General features: G+C 44.5%; 1 protein-coding gene across 2 annotated transcripts in view; it reads left to right on the plus strand.

Annotated features, from left to right (window-relative positions):
* The window catches only part of LOC147440755 (stromal processing peptidase, chloroplastic-like), a 125,893-nt gene that overhangs the window by 98,590 nt on the left and 10,018 nt on the right, over positions 1-17,285 (plus strand). For both annotated transcript variants that reach the window (XM_086482588.1, XM_086482587.1), the window contains exons 13-23: positions 6,648-6,851; positions 7,047-7,190; positions 8,285-8,434; positions 8,523-8,660; positions 8,738-8,965; positions 9,115-9,273; positions 9,361-9,487; positions 11,701-11,839; positions 11,919-12,039; positions 12,110-12,190; positions 12,320-12,421. In XM_086482588.1, coding sequence (XP_086338714.1) covers positions 6,648-6,851; positions 7,047-7,190; positions 8,285-8,434; positions 8,523-8,660; positions 8,738-8,965; positions 9,115-9,273; positions 9,361-9,487; positions 11,701-11,839; positions 11,919-12,039; positions 12,110-12,190; positions 12,320-12,421 — 1,593 coding nt within the window. The remainder of the gene's footprint in view (positions 1-6,647; positions 6,852-7,046; positions 7,191-8,284; positions 8,435-8,522; positions 8,661-8,737; positions 8,966-9,114; positions 9,274-9,360; positions 9,488-11,700; positions 11,840-11,918; positions 12,040-12,109; positions 12,191-12,319; positions 12,422-17,285) is intronic.

Consider the following 17,285-nt stretch of genomic DNA (forward strand, 5'->3'; position numbering starts at 1 on the left):
CACCTTTTGCAAGGTGGATTCTATGCACGTTGTGCACATGTATCTGCTCGGATTGCATGAGGATTACCGTTGGGTCTTAATTAAGGACAAAGCTCCGGCTGATGTCGAGGATGCAGTGGCAAAGGCCAGGACAATGGAGCCAATTATGAGAAGAAAAGAACTGCAGACTATCAATCCGATGAGGGTGCTTCGAGGAAGTGACCCCGATTCCAGCATAAGTCCAAATCACTGCCGAGATCTTCTCAGGAGAAAAAGAAAGCCAGAAATGCTTCAGTTGCTGATGCAGTGAAGAAGGAGGCTTGCTTGGGATGTGGCCAGACGGGTCACCAAATCAAGGATTGCCCCAAGAAGAAGAAGACACAGAAACCGCAAGGTCGTCCTTCGGTTCAGATTCACGAGATCTCACGTAACTCTGATGTTGTTCAAGTTGAAATCCATCATTTAGCGCATAGTTCATGCATTAATTGTACTTTTAGCACCAAAGTGTTTGATAAGCACGATCTTCTCCGTTTCCCCGGGAAGATCAATGGTCACGACGTGACCGTACTCCTTGATAATGCAAGCTCACACAATTTTGTGGATGCAAAATTGGTGCAGAAACTGAGCCTGCGGATGCGGGACAGTGACCATGAGTATCGCGTGAAGATGGCTCGTGGCGTGGATCGTGGCGTATGGGATCGGATGGTTCCAGACTTGTCGCTCGAGCTGGCTGATTACAAAGAGAACGTGTATTTCCACATCATGCGCCTGGACAGAGCAGATGCTATTCTAGGAATTCCATGGTTTTATGATAAACAAGACTCATTGTATATAGACTATGTACATCACTCTCTTGTTTTTGTTAAGCAGAACATGCCTCATGTATCTGTGTCGCTTTGTAATCGGAAGTCTGTAAATAATGGTTTTGCAATACCAGTTGTTACTGCTTTGGAAATGTATAAAGAAATAAAGTCTTCTGATGTTGACTTTTATCAATGTGTACCATGTGCTTGGTTTGATTCATTAGTGCTTGGTACTTCTGTCACTAAATTTCGTAAAAATGTTTCATGTTCTTCTGTTGAACTTGCGGATTCCGACGAATCCAGCCTTATCCGAGAAATCATGACTGATTTCAAGGATGTTTTTCCTGATGATCTACCTCCTGGCTTGCCGCCTTCGAGAGGAGTAGATCATGGCATTGAGTTGGTGGTTGGTAGTCAGCCCTTCTCAAAGCAACCCTATCGGTTTAGTAAAACCGAGGAGGACGAGATTCAGCGACAACTGAAGGATTATCTCGACAGGGGTTTTGTTTGGCCTAGCAAATCCCTGTGGGGAGCGCCAGTGTTACTTTCTCGAAAGAAGGATAACACTATGTGCTTCTGTGTGGATTACAAGGGGTTTAATAAGCTCACTGTCAAGAACAAGTATCCGCTCCCGCGCATGGACGATCTGATAGATTGACTCCATGGAGCGTTGTATTTTACGAAGATAGACCTGCAATCAGGCTTTACGGAATAAACTGGAAGATATTCCTAAGACAGGCTTCCATGCGCGTTATGGTCACTACGAGTTTTTAGTCTTGTCTTTTGGTTTGACCAATGCTCCAACTACGTTCCAGCAGATGATGAATGACCTGTTGAGACCATTTTTAGGCAACTTCGTTGTTGTATTTCTCGATGATATCTTGATCTACAGCCGAAGTTTGTCTGAGCACCTAGTGCATATACGCACTATTCTCGAAGTACTGAGAACTGAGACGCTTTATGCTAAGGCTTCTAAGTGTGAATTCTTTAAGAAAGAGCTTTTGTACTTGGGTCACATCATTACTTGCGATGGAATTCGCGTCGACCCTGAAAATTTGGAAAAAGTGCGAAATTGGCCCATTCTGAAGAATGTACGCTAAGTAAAGTCCTTTTTAGGCTTTACTGGATTCTTTCGCAAGTTTATCAAGGATACTCTAAAGTTGCTGCCCCGCTTACGCTCCTTTTAAAAGGAGGGGTCAAAGGGTCAAAGACTTCAGGTCCTCATCGTAAAGGTAATCCCCCTGTTGTCTGGAATGAGCGTCTCGACAAGAGCTTTCGGACACTAAAGCACTTGGTGACTACTATGCCAATATTACACATTGTGGATCCTAGCAAACCGTTTGTGGTTGAAACAGATGCTAGTGATTACGCTATTGGTGCGGCATTATACCAGGATGGACGTCCTGTCGCGTTTGAAAGTAAGAAGCTTTCTGACGTTGAGATGCGTTATCCAACGTATAAAAAGGAGCTTTACGCCGTAGTCCACGCTTTGAGGAAATGGCGGCACTACTTGTATGGCTCTACGTTTGTTGCATGGACATATCATCATTTCTTGTGCTATATCTGTGATCAGGGTGATCTCAGAGGCCGGAAGGCTAGATGGGTTGAGCTTATGCAAGAGTTTGACTTTGAGATCCGTTATAGAAAAGGATCCAGCAATCGAGTTGCCGATGCGCTCAGCCGGATTCCTGAGGTCAATGCCTTGTCTATGGCTGAAATCTCGACGGATTTCTATCTTTCTCTCTGAGGGCTATGTCGTTCTGATGGCCATTTTGGCAAGATATGGAACGAGGTCGAAGCAGGGCATAACTCACATACAGGCTTGGGTGGTCCGGAGACCCAAGTGAGTCGTGCTGGAGAGACGAGACAGCGACAATATTCCATTAGAGGTGGACTATTGTTCAGAACTAGTAAAGTCTGCGTGCCGGAAATCGATGAGATTCGACAAAGGATTTTGTGCGAATGCCACGATGTTCCTAGCGCTGGGCACCTAGGCATCCAGAGAACTTTGGCTTTGGTCAAACGATATTTCTATTGGCCAAGAATGTGCTGTTACATAGAGAGCTATGTGAAGCGATGCGCTCAGTGTCAGGTCAATAAGGCAGAGCGCCTTAGAAAAGCTGGCTTGCTACATCCATTGGAATTCCCAGATGCCAAGTGGCAAAGTATTTCCATGGACTTCATCGTTGGTTTGCCAAATACTAGTCGGGGCAATGACGCTATTTGGGTGGTGGTCGATAGACAAAAATGGCGAAGTTTATACCAACGAAGTCGACGGTAAAAAGCCGTGAGTTTGCGGTTTTATTTGTCGATCAACTTTATAAGCTGTATAGTCTTCCAGAGGATATCGTCAGTGATCGAGATACTAAGTCCACTGGCCGATTTTGGCAAGCTCATCTTCAGACGAAGTTGAGTATGTCGTCTTTTGACCATCCTGAGTCCGACGGACAAACTGAGAGGATGAATCAAACGTTAGAGGACATGTTGAAAGCCTATGTCTCTCACAGGCAGTCTGATTGGGAAAGGTATGTTCCATAGTTAGAGTTTGCCTATAATAGTAGCAAGCATTCTGCTCTACTGGATTTAGCCCGTTCATGCTAATGTATGGCTTTGAACCTAAATCCCCAATTGCTATTGGCTTAGAGAAAGTCAAGGAACGCCAAGCTCGTGATTTCCTGTATGACATGCAAGAAATGCTCGAATTGGCTAAGGATAGTATAAGAACGGCTCGTGATCGAGTCACTACTTATGCTAATCAAAAGAGATCTGCAAGGACTCTAGATGTAGGACAATGGGTCTATCTGAAGATACCCAAGGATTCCAAGACTATGCGAATAGGAAAGAATTATAAGCTTTCAGCTAGATATTGTGGTCCATTCTTGATCACAAAGAAAATTGGCCAAGTTGCCTACAAACTGGCCCTTCCTTCGGATGTTAGTGTACATCCAATGTTTCATGTCAGCCGCCTTAAAGCAAAATTGGGCGAAGCCGACGTTGTTGTGCCTATCGAGGAAAATGTATGGCAAGATATGCAAACTGAGTATATTTCTCGAGAACCAGAAGCAGTTTTAGATCATTGTACCCGTCATTCGCGCCAAAAGGCTTATGACGAGTACTTAATTAAATGGAAGGGCCAATCTGAAAGGTTTGCTACTTGGGAACCTGTTAGAGCTTTAAAGGCTCAGTATCCCCACTTCATTGATGAGGACATCAATGGTTCTTAAGGGGGGAAGTATGTTATGTCCCGCTCACAAGAGAGGGGATCTAGCCCAGATGCCGTCGATATGGGCGCCCAGTGTTCGGGCGGACGTAGTGTGAACCCGGCGAGTGTGGCCGGCCATTATTATAAAAGGGAGGCCAAGGCCTCATTTGCAGGGATCGACCCCCACCGGCAGAGTTCCAGTGGTTAGCCCGTGAGGCTAGGAGTGCGTGAGGTCACCTCGAGGAGGTGAGGCCGGGTGGTATGTGACGCCCGGTCTTACAGGTGCACGCCTACGTCCTCGGACACTGGCCCCAGCATGGGGGAGCTGCCGGATGGTGGCTATGGTCGGGTGGTTCATCCGACGCGTATCTGTAGGCGGTCTGTGTAGTTGGGAGATCCATTCTCCGTGTTCGTTTCAGGCTCCCACTATGAAATCATGAATACAAGGAATAAAGCTCGGTTGTACCATAACGTAGTCCACTGTACTAGCCTCGTGTTATGTGGAAAGCATGTGAAACCGGTTGCTCTAGGAAATCGCTGTAAGCCATTGAGTATGGCTAACCTATGTTTAGTCGTCATCTTCGTGCAGTGTCTCCCGTACTCCGGCTGCTCTCTATCATGTGAACATTTGTCAAGCCCCAACTCACCCACATCCAGCTCTCTAAGCATCTCATCTGAAGTGTTGTAGCAGACTGTCTGAGAATTGCCCGTTCGGGCATTGAAGTCCCCTAGGAGGATGCTATCACCATCCCTAGAAAACTCCCATATATCATCATCTAGTATAGAGAAAGGTGACTTTCCTCTGGATGCAGCATATACCAACATATTGGGGGGGAAGTAACATATGACAATGTATAGAAATGGGACTGTGTCAGCTCTCAGCCTCACCCTCATGTATCTAGCATGATCATCTCTCCGTGCAATATGTAGTAGTGGTTGTAACTCCTCCCTAAATATCACGGCTACTCCTCCTGAACCTCTACTCCCATGCTCAGATCTCGCGACTGTCCTGTGGGCTGTCTCCCATCTGTATCCCACCACATGTGGCATAAGCTGTCTAGGGGCATGATGAGTCTCTGAGAAAAAAACAATGTCCTTGTCTCTGAAACTGTCCTCAAAAGCACGAATGTCCAACCTCATAGATCCATTACAATTCCAAGTAGCCATCTTCAGTGTGGTCCCATATGTCTCACACCGTCATGTAGAGCGCCGCTCTACAATCACCACCCGACCATCTCTATAAAAGACCATCGTTCCCTTTTCCCTTGCTGCCGTAATCTCTGGCATTTCCTCTCTCATATGCGCAAGCTTTGAGAGAATGAGATCATCACCAAGGAAAATACCTGTCTTCTTGAGAGTAGGCCTCTTTCTCAAGAATTCCTTCTTCTCTTCCAAGGAGGGAAAGCGTAGTATGAGAGCTCTCCCTTTTGAAGATTCTCCCGAGCCATCACTCTTCTTGCCCACTCTCCATGCCTTTGTGTGTGAAGGCTTGTCCACCCCGATCATGGATGTAAAGTAAGGCTTGTGACCTCTTTTTCCACATTGTTTATGTCCTTGAGTCCGGTTACCCTCACATGTAGAGCCTGCATCCTCCTCCTTTGTTCCTCTTCGAGGGTCATGTTAATAAGAGTGGGTGTACAAGGAGCTTCCTTACCTTTCCCTTTCTTGGCAAGCTCAATTCATTTTTCGGCCTCCTCTACTTTCTTGTATGTTGCGGAGATGACCAAGGCCCATGACGTCTTCTCCTCACCTTCCTTGATAACCCGTATTTCTTCTCATGGTATTCAATTCTTCCATCATGGATGGCTGAATTTTACCTTCTTCGAGCCGCCCACTGTTTGCTTGTAGATTTCGGATGTCTTGGATGACCACTTTCTTCTCCAACGAAACGATCCTCCTACGCATGCCATCTCTTTCTTCGGTCCATCTTTGAAGAATAGTGCTCCTCTCCTTCCTCCACTCTTCCACTTCGTTTCTCCATTCTCTCATTTCTTTCTCTATTGCCGACATCCTCTTCCCTGTCCGCATGAAAGATGCTTTGTGGGCGGCCGGCGAGGGATGCGTCTTCTTAATCGTGTGGGAAGCCCTTGGCACTTCTCTGATGCTTCCCATGAGTGTGTGTGTGTGTGTGTGAGAGAGAGAGAGAGAGAGAGAGAGAGAGAGAGAGAGGAGGAGGAGGAGGAGGAGGAGAAGAAGAAGAGAATTTTTAACGTCGTGGGAAACTATCCCAAGAGACCTCAAAGATCTATCCAACGAGAGTTGAACTCAAGACGAGAGAGAGAGAGAGAGAGAGAGAGAGAGAGAGAGAGAGAGAGAGAGAGAGACACTGAAACAACAAAAAATTACAAGAAACCCTTAAAACAGCGAGAAACGCTTGTGAAACCTTAAAAAACAGCAAAACACAGATTTGAAACCCTAAAAACAGCAAGAAACGGTGACGAAACCCTGAAAAGCAGAAAAAAAACAGTTTCGAAACCATAAAAACAGCAAAAAAACAGTGACGAAACCCTGAAAACAGCCATAAAGCAATTTCAAAACCCTAAAAACAGCAAAGAAGAAGTGACAAAACCCTAAAAACAGTGAGAGGCCCATGAGAGAGAGAGAGAGAGAGAGAGAGAGAGAGAGAGAGAGAGAGAGAGAGAGAGAGGTTTTTGGTTGTGCAGGTGAATGCTGTAGGTGCATCTATGCTTGAGTATGTCGCTGATTTTGGGAAGCCTTGGGCTCCAGTGTCAGCAGCCATCGTTGCTTGTGTTCCGAAGACTATTCATCGTGATGGAGAGGATGATTTGAATTTTGAAATAACGTCTGAAGAGATAGTGGTTGCTTTAAAAGAGGGCTTGAATGGGGCTTTGATTCCTGAGCCTGAGGTATGTTTGAATGCACCGCCCATTTTTTTTTCTTTACCTCACTATCTTAGTTCGTATGTTGAAATCTTCCTCACCATCAAGGTCATATATGCCCCATGCACTTTCTTGTTTTTTTTTGTCCCTTGGTTATGGTCTAGTTTTAAGGAGGGTATTCAAGACATCTTTTGTAACTCATGCCTAATTTGATTTTTGCAGTTGGAGGTTCCAAAGGAATTGATTTCTAAGTCGAAGCTTGCAGAACTCAAACTGAAACACAAACCGTCCTTTGCAAAAGAATACGACGAGGCCACTGGCATTAGTCAGCTAAAGTTGTCGAATGGCATCCACGTTAATTATAAAGTAAAAAATTTGAATCATAAACCTCAAAGGTCAAGTTTGACGCATTGTTAATTTTGCTGGATTCTCTTTTTGCTGCAAAAACTGGGACAGAGAGCATTTGTCTGTGGTATCATCTTGGGGGGAAGTCAACATCTTGAAGGTCCTCTTAATGACCCAACCCAATCCTCTGCAGTGGTCACCTGAGCGAAAAACAGTACCAACAACAAAGCCCCCTCCCCCCCCCCCCCCTTCCACCCCCAAAATATATATATATATATATATATAAATAAAAACCTCCTCCAAAAAGAAAAAGAAAAAAAAACGCCTACACAAAAATACCCCAAATCCCTTTCAACCCCCGCCTTTTATTTTATTTTCCCTTGGGCGGTATCATAAAAAAAATTTGCTAGCCATAGACTCTGCTCAAGTGGTTGAATCTTTTTGGACTTCGGAGGTCCCATACTAGGCCATGCCATTAATGCAGTGGGAATCATTGAATCAATAGCAATTAGACCTGCTTGAGGGAGTTCGTACACAGAACATCTTGAAAGAATCCCCAGAGCAGGAGATTCTATCCATCTAAACTCGAAAGCTAGGATTTGACCTTTCCGTCAATAGGTGTCACCAACGCATTTACAAGGGCCTAGAGATGAGTCACGGATTGGTATTTGAGTAATCTTACCCATTGGTAAACTCCGTCTTGTGGTCGGATCGTTAGTGAACTCAACCTTGTTGGAATCTGCTGGTTATAGAACAAGTTAATTCAGAGAAGTTTTTTGGAAAGGATTAGGCTCGATAAATGGTTCCCCAGGAATCAAGTTTATCAAAATGATGCTTTTCTCAAGTTATGTTATTTGTGCGAATTTGCCAGATTTACTACCAATAATGCGTAAAACTTTTAAGCTTGTGCACTGAGTTGGATCTCTTCTGTATTATGTAAAAAAGGCAAAGGCCCAGAGCAGTTTTTGGTAGACTCCTTGGTGTGTGTATGAAGAGGCAATGTGTAGAAGTTTCTCTCGACAACAAGAGGCATTAGTTTACCCATGAGGAAAATATTTTGTCCCAAGTTTAAAGAGATCCTTATCTTCTTTCTTGGACTGTTGTAATTCATACAGAAATCTTCCAATGAGGCCAGGGGCGGGGTCATGCGGCTTGTTGTTCCTGGTGGAAGAGCACGTGAGACAGCTGAAGCCAGTGGTGCTGTTACTGTTGGCATGCGTACATTAAGCGAGGGTGGAACAGTTGGCTCCTTTGCACGAGAACAGGCATAACTATTTTTGAACAGCTTATTATCATGATTGTCTCATCTTATGTTAGGTTACCATTCTAATTGTTGCCACATCATGCCTCTAGGTGGAGCTATTCTGTGTCAACAACCTAATTAATTGTGTTCTTGAAGCTGATGAAGAGTTTCTCTGTATGGACTTCCATTTCACTTTAAGAGATGGTGGTATGCGTGCTACTTTTCAATTGCTTCACATGATCTTGGAGGTAGATACTGTTGCTTTTCTGTTTTTTGGGTTTTTGTGAGTAGCTCTACACTGGCCTTTTTTTATGAATTTGTGCAGCACAACATTTGGAAAGAGGATGCTTTTGAAAGGGCGAAACAGCTCTACTTTACATTTTATCGAGCAATGCCAAAGAGCCTTGAGCGAGCGACTGCCAATCGACTGATGTGCACAATGCTGGGGGGTGAGGGGCGCTTTGTAGAACCGACACCCCAAGCTCTTCAGAGGCTTTCTTTATCAGTTGTGAAAAAGGCTGTTTTAGAACAGCTCGTAACTGAAGATATGGAGGTATTTCACAATTCAACGTGAGAAACAAAAACATTGGAAACATTTTTATGGTTACGTAAATTCTTCGTTGCAAGCATGGTTATATTTAGGATATGTAGTAGCCATTATATGCAGAGTCAAGATCGGAAGTTAAAGGTAGTCTTTTGCAGGTGAACCTGGTGGGAGATTTTAGTGCACAGGAAGTAGAGGAATGTATTTTAGATTATCTTGGAACAGTCGCAGCTTCAACAGCAGATGCAGAGGCAGAACTGGCAGAATGCCCCATTACAATAGGATCACCTGCCAATCCGGAGTCAAGACACGAAACTGTATGTTTGTAGCTTTCGTGCTTTTGATGGTTTGTTTTGTTTTTTTGTTTCGTAATTTTGACCTGAAATTGTAAGTTGGTTTGCTAGGTCTTTTTGAAAGATACAGATGAAAGAGCCTGCGCTTATATCGCTGGTGCAGCCCCAAATAGATGGGGATTGACAGCAGACAATTTAGACTTAAATATCTCTGTTGAGCGAACCAACTTTGCTACAAGTAAGTCTGTATTTGTTATGTATGTTCAATGAAAGGGTGTGGTGTGAGTGGCAGGGTGCATGAGAGGTTCTATAGAGAGAACAGAACGGCTTAGAGCTTGAGAGGCTAGGGCACACATTACTGCAGGGAAAAGGATACTAGACTCATGCTTGACAGTCTGGATGACAGTTTCCTCTGAGCACTGCCATTAGGCCACTTGAGTGCTGTAGTTGAGACAACTTGTTTGCCAGTATGGTATGTTATATAACGGCCAAGGTACAGAGGTTACTAGATTCATGCTGAACAAGTTGACTGTCTGGATGACAGTTTCCTCTGAGCACTATCCTTAGACCACTTGGCGCTGCAATTGAGACAACATATTTGCCAGTATAGTATCTTATATAATGTTCAAGGTACAGATGGTTTACACATGTCACAGCTTGAAAAGTTTACTAAGCTCATGCTTCACTCTTTGGATGCCAGTTGCCTCTAAGCGCTGTCGTTAGGGGTTGTGGCGCTATGATTGAGGCAAAATACTTGCCAATATGATATGCTGTACACTTGACAACATACTTGACCTGTATTTCCTGGAAGAAAGGAAGCGTGTCGTTTGGCTCCAAGGTGGAGGATGTCAAATGGGCGATCATCCATTCCTATTTCTTCATGAAATGCAAGTAGGTTGTTGGAATCTTGCCTTGTGTGTGTGGCCAAGTGGAGCTATTCCTCATGGTCAACTAGTTAGGCATCAGGGTTACCCTATTGGTTGGGATGTCTCATTGAAAGATTGAGTTTCGACTCGTCTTGAATGTGGGATCAATTACTAGGAGCTTTCTACATGGCCACTTGGCTTACATACAGTTTCTTCTTTTAATATTGGCTTGGCATTTGCCTAAAAGAACTTTAGTGCACTCACCACAGATGCAGGGACTGGTCTCAATATTCTTGACACGAACTTCCACATGCTTGCTTCCTACATTTCTTTGACAACAACCATGGACTAAGATAGTAGTAGCTTTGTGTAGACACATGAGAGTTCGTGCTTATGGTCATTGGACACTTGATTATATGGACCCCATTTATGGAAGTACTCTTGTTCAGATACTTGGCTCCCAATATGCCATACCTTTGATTTTGGCTTGGAAACATTTATTGCTTATTCTCCATTGATCTCAACGACGGCCACAAATGGGCGCTTTATTGCGCTCTCAAAAGCATACATTAGAGCAGAGCCTTTTTAAAACTATTAGCTTTGGCCTATTATGTAAAATCATATAATCCTCTATGGTTGGTATGCACCATGTTGGTGATGTGGCTGGCATGGCTCCTTCGCTTCCTACGGCTGCTCGAAAACAGCATTTGGGAATGCCTGATTAACCATTGTGGAGAGCTGTTAGTCAGCTTCTTACAATTTTCCAGCCAATTCCGTCGCTTGAGATTATGGAGAGTTTGCAGGATTGGTGTTTTAATCGCCTGGGCTACTTCTCCTGTGGTTCATACGCATATTGCTTCCGATACATATCGCTTGCTCATTCCCTCGCCTTGGATTTCGGAGCATGGTAATCGATTATGGAATTTGCACAAAGCTCCTTCATTGGTGGAAAAGTATTCTCCAAAAGACTTGAAAGTGAAAGTGCCTCTGAAATAGAGAGTTTGCTATAGGTACGCTTCATGCTGGCCTTCTAGCATGTTGGCTCATTGCTTCCTTTTTATGTTCCTACTGATGCCAATGTGCTGAGACAGTACCTCATTCTGACATTGTTCTCACGCTTAAGAGTTTTTTTCATGAGGTTACACAAAGGCTACAATATCGTTTCCGTCATTGCCGTTTTGTGAGACTCTTTCTTGATTTTTAGCCAATTCAATCCACCATTACCAGAATACAACTACCTTCTTGCTTGGGTGCGATCTGGGCCCATTTGATTATTGTACAAGCAATCATCTTCAACAGGCCTTGCGTCGTGGCAGCAATTAGTCAGCTTTACCCTACCCTTACTTTCATACTCAGCTCCTGCAGTCTTTTCATGATTGTTTCCATTTGGGAGACATTTCCCTCCAGCATTTTGAGGTTTTCTATGACTGTTTACTAGCCTTGTGCCATGGCTTCACCCAGTTTGAATGGCCATTCTTATACGTCATTATAATAAATGAAATTTAGTTAAATGGCAAAACATCATTGTACATCATTGTCAACTTTTGTTTAAGGGGATGAATCTTATAGACTTGTCAATGTGCAGGAGAACAAGCATTAGTACTAGCTTCAGGTGGCATTGAAGTCATCACGGGTAGTGATGGTGCCATTTGCATAAAGCGCAGCCATCATCCTTTGTACAGTTGTGTTGCATTGACTCTTCTCGCAGAAATTATCAATGCCAGGTGCATGTCGATATGTTTGCATGCTTGTAGGCTCTGCTTGTTGTATATGCTGACCCAGGGCGTGCTTCGTTTTTTCCAGGTTGTTCACTCTAGTCCGAGATACGTTAGGGTTGAGCTATGACGTGTCCTTTGAAATGAGCTTGTTTGATAGGCTAAAAGGAGGATGGTATGTCGTATCAGTAACGTCAACCCCTGCAAAGGTATACTGAGCTAATCTGAAACAGGTCTATCAATAAGGTAACTTTTTCCTTACAGTTTCTCATGGTACAGGTGAAAAAGGCTGTAGAGGCATCTTTAAAAGTCCTCAGAGGACTTCGGGAGAATCCAATAAGCAAGAGGGATCTGGATAGGGTATTTTGTTAACTCTTACATGTTTCATTTTGGTCATGAAGCCAGTGTTTTGAGATTACAAGCAAGAGCTGCGATGTGCTTTGGCATGAGTGGTGCATAGGCCCAAGTCTAAAATCTGTTTTATTTCAGGCAAGAAGGACACTGATGATGCGGCATGAGTCTGATTCCAAAGATAATACATATTGGTTGGGTCTGCTAACTCATGTCCAGTCAGCTAAAGTATTCAGGAAGGTACTCAAATTGAGTGGTTATCACTCTTTAAAAGGATGGTGAATGTTTTGAATTTTCTCTGCTGTGATTTATTGTGTTAGGAAATTGATATTCTTCTCTAATGAAATCCTATGAAATCTTCGTGTCTATTTTATTATATACAAATCTTCTGAAATGCTAAGCAGAATTGTGTGATGGGATCATTGACATACACATTGGCAAAACTGTCAAATGATTGTATATCCTCTTCCAAGGGTCTTGTATCAATAAAAATTACACTAACCATGAATGTTTTTTTCATGTCTTGCTGGTTGCAACACTAGTGGAATAGGCAGACTGCACACCTGCCAAGGCCACGTTTTATTGGAAACCTGTTGTCGCACCATTTCCCAAGGTTGTAGATGCATTCATTTCATGTCTTTATATTCAAGGTTTGCTTAGGAATGTGTTTACATTTGATAAATTTTCAGAAGACAAAAAGTTCCACAAAACTTGGCCCCAAAGATGCTAGAAGTAGACCAACTTGAATAAAAGTAATGAAACTTGAACACTTACCTTTGAAGGAAAAGATACATTCATGAAGCGATGAACAAGCTGAAAGCAACTAAAATCTGCAAGCCAGAAGGCACTAAACATTTGAAATATCAATTTCCACCTGGCTATATTCAATTGAGTCTCATCTTCATCTTTCATATCCATTGCCTCTTCATTGACAAGGTGTTCATCTTCCTCATTAGCTTCTCAACAAGAGGTTGAGAAATCAAGAGAAAGAAACAGAGTGACATGGCTTCTTTAAAGAGAGTAAGATGTGTCAGGGCATAGGCCTTTTTCTTTTTTTGTTAAGGCCACGTCTTTTTGTGACAGCAACAAAAAACATTAGAAAACTATTTACTCTCAATGCGGGAAGGATGAGGGGAAACGTGTTTCCTCTTGACTTTTTGAAACGTTTCCCCATTTCTCCGCATTCCAAGGAGCTGTTGGAGTTATGGCACCTCTTCAGATTTGTTCGATCCGTCTCGGTATCTCCCAAGGATAGGTGATAGAGAGTGAGGGCTGTTTTGTGGCTATGCCTGGCTAGAGAGAGTGTTCTCATGTCAAGATTTTCTAGTCATGTGTAGCTTTCGAGTTTTAGCTCATTCCATGGCCATATAGGCTCATGGAAGCTGGAAGTTTTTTTTTGGCGAGAAAAGGGGTTGTATTATGTGTTCAAAAGAGACCTCTGGAGATGCTCAATGGCCTATCACCTAGAGGAAGTACAAAAGCGATGTAATAATGTGTACTATGTAAACACCAAGGTGGTCTATATGATGAGTGTAAAATGTATCACTAGGGAGGTGCATAATGCCATGTGATGTGGGCATGATCCCGATTGAAAAGAACTAACGATTTCGCGCATGTGTGAAAAAAGTGCATTGACGCTGTTCCTTTGCTCTGGAGGAGCCCACTGAGGAATCCCACTGATTGCAAAGAGTATACAACAGCTCAGTTCAGATGGCTGTCAAAATGGTGGATGAAGGGGAGGACCGAGAGCCCAGAATGTGGGCACATAAAACCTTCCACATAGTCCAAATCGTGATATCGTGGTGAAAACCATGTTCCACTGGCAGAAATCCAACTTGTGACCTACATATAGGATCATGTGTAGAGTGCCTGGTCTTTATCCTAAGAAAGTAAGCATGAAGACTGGATCTATCGACAGGCCCTGAAAAAAGGTGTGAGACCTTGAAAATTGCAAAAGCCACGCAGCTACCCCACATCACGAACCCATCATGGATGCCCACTGTAAACAACAAACAACAGACTGCCATCTACATTGGCTACACATATGGACAGACCTAGAAACAGTGCCTCAAGGACTCGGGCTCTAAAGTACACCTCTAACAAGTCAGATCGTGGCCTGTGAGACTGCAACCCAAGTGTCAACAGGCAATCTTGCATGTGCTATCATCCACATGAGAAAACGCATCCTGCGGCTGATCCTAAGGGTCCAGATTCATGATCGTTGGAAAGGCGGGAGGATATGCTAATCCTGCCATACCTCTGATTGGTGTGGACGGTGAGGTGGGTGCCAGATCTGCAAAAGAAGCCTTCTCCCAAGGGATAAAATGTACTCATAATAGGATAGAGGGGCTACATCATTGCACAACAAAGGCCACTACCACTCGCCAAGGTCCCTGTCCAATTGAACAAGGGGCTTTCCCTGGCAAATCCACAATCTCCAAAGTGGTGCCTCCTTAGTAGTAAAACTCTAATCTCATGTGACGTCCCCGATGGGCAGTCTTAGCAATGCTAAAGACTAGAGTCCCCTGTTGAGCAACAATCAGAACTTCTGAGCGACTATTGAAGTACACCCACCAACCTTGATGAAGAGGTTAAAGAGTCTGTCCCCCGATGTAGCCATGCCAGTCAGGTGGAATAGCCTCATTAATCTCTCTCATGTGGGTAGCAACCCCTCTGTGGATCCCGTAGGTAGCACCAATAACTTGTGCACCAAGCAATGAAGCGTATGACCAACGGTGTAAAGAGCCTACTAGGCCGTCTTTTCATCTAGTCAATGTGAGTCCTCTCACCTAGTTGACTGTAATATTTTTAACTGTGACTAAAATAAGAATGGATTTTGTGCACACATAGCTAGTTTATGAATTTATTGGTACCAAATATTAAGTCTACAGACGGGTAAATTTTCCGGTGCAATGTGCCATTACATAGTTTATTTTGTGTCGATTCCTATACTTGAATAATCTCAAAAGCATTACAGAGCACGCTTCTTTTCTGTGACATTGACGCGCTTCTGGATTTGTCACATATTCATTCCATACAAGTGGCTACCTCGCTACGTCCTCGATACAAGGAGGAGGTGTCGAATGAAAGCAAGATGTAATTCCTTCCAAATCCATGGTAAGCAACGCATAAATGGGGACAAATGAAACGCATTTAAAGGTGCATCTGTGACAATGAATCTAAAAGTTGGGCATCGAACATCGGCAATACCTATAGATATAAAACGAGGACAGGTATGTGGCAAAACATGGTGGAGATACAGTTTCCAAGGCTTAGTCCATGGAAGCAATCCAGGTACTGAGAGCTTGGCAAGCAATGCCTTCCATTGCAGCTTGGATATATGAGGCAGCATTTGGCCGTCCGTTCTAGTCTCTGTTGACTAGATCGGTCAGTCAGTTGCTTGATGTCAATGCTGAGAGCCAGTCCTTGGACGAGATTATTGAGAGTGTGAAGCTTCGGCTAAGCAAGGCTCGAGAATCTTCTTTTTTTTTTCGAGAAAGAGATCCTTAAATTAGTAAATGAAACTGCCCATAGAGCTACAACCACCTCTACTAGAGAGGGCTACAACAATCATAAGAGGAGACACTCCCAATGAAAAAACAACATATGTACAATGAGGCTAAATCAGGAGATGGGCGGAGGGAAGAGCCACGCAGGTGGACGGTAGTGCCATCTGAGCACACCTTGGACCATGGTGAAGAAAGGCCCAGGGCATCAGAGTCGAAGGAAAGCGTCTCTACTCTCCTACATGCGGTTGGAGTTGTACTGGAGTCTCTCGAACTGTCCCCTAAGAGTATGGATCAGCTCTAGCCAGAAATCTCGAACTGTCTCTGCTGGTGGTACAGGGCAAGCCTCAAAGATGCTGAAGCAGCGGGCCCGCCAAATGAACCAGAGTGCCAGGCCGTAGACGAGCTCCCAACACTCCTCTCTCTCATTGCACAACTCTTGTGGAGTAAGCTCTGTAGCAGGCTGGAGTGTAGGTCGACCCCCCTGTATCACTATCATCCTACTGGTGGAGGATAGCTGAAACTGTAGTGCTGGGCCCGTGAGAGTGGACCAAGCAGCTGCCCCCAAAGTGTAGTGTCGTGTTGTGGAAAGAGCTGGCATCAGCCGAAGGACACGTAGCCAAACCTGTTGTGCCATAGGACAGTCCCAAAGACAATGACGCTGACTCTTCACAGGATGGTCACAAGCTGCACATGCTGCCGAGAGACCACTATGTACAAGCCAGCTCCCACTGCTGTAGCTCTATGTGCAACCAGCCACTAGAACAAAGTGACTCGCCGCAGCTGTCTGGCATCCCACAACCTCGCCCAGAAGGCTGAGAAGAACTCAACTGTGAGACCCTCCTCCTGCCAATGAGGTGCTGCAGTAAGACGAGCCTTCTCCGTGCTGCTTGTTTGTGACATCCGAATCGAACAGTGTACTGAAAGAAAGGGACACCTGGATGATCGGCCGAGGAGAAAGGGTCCCTCCAAAACCACTCTTATCCCAGATTTATTCTCTGAGGTTTAGTGACGATGAATCAGCTATCTTAGACGTCTACCCATAGATTTTTTTATTTAGAGGGTCCCATTGCACTCGTCCCTGTGGACAACTCTCTCAGGCACATAGCCTCCAGTGGCCTATCCCAAGAGCTGCTGGGTCGGGATCTATGACACAAGTCCTCCCACAAATGCCCACAACTCTGATCCTCTGAAAACAACACTCTGCCACTTGTGGGACCTCGACTGAGACTCTATGTAATCGACCCTCACCCTATAGCTCGAAAAACATGGAGGGTACCGTCTCTGAGCAAGCCCAAACTGCGACAAGGACCTCCAGTCGCGTGAAGGCCCCCATCCATCTGGGCGCTGCTGACTCGAGAACTCAGCAGGTACCGTCTCTGTGATGTCCTAGCACATGCTCTGCACTCCTCTCATGCCGTGTAGCTGGATGCTCTGAAGCTCTTCTGACAAACCTGAGAACTGTAGCCAGTCACCCAAAGTGCGTGTTGGACCCTCTGCCACGGGATCCCAAGAGACATGAGGCCTACTACCAACCAAGTGGCCTCTTTGAGTGCTGACCATGGGGTTCCAAACAAGGGGCTGTCTGAGACGCTCCT

Source organism: Adiantum capillus-veneris, chromosome 15 (assembly GCF_014529385.1).
Source record: "Adiantum capillus-veneris isolate H3 chromosome 15, ASM1452938v2, whole genome shotgun sequence".
NCBI classification, from domain to species: domain Eukaryota; kingdom Viridiplantae; phylum Streptophyta; class Polypodiopsida; order Polypodiales; family Pteridaceae; genus Adiantum; species Adiantum capillus-veneris.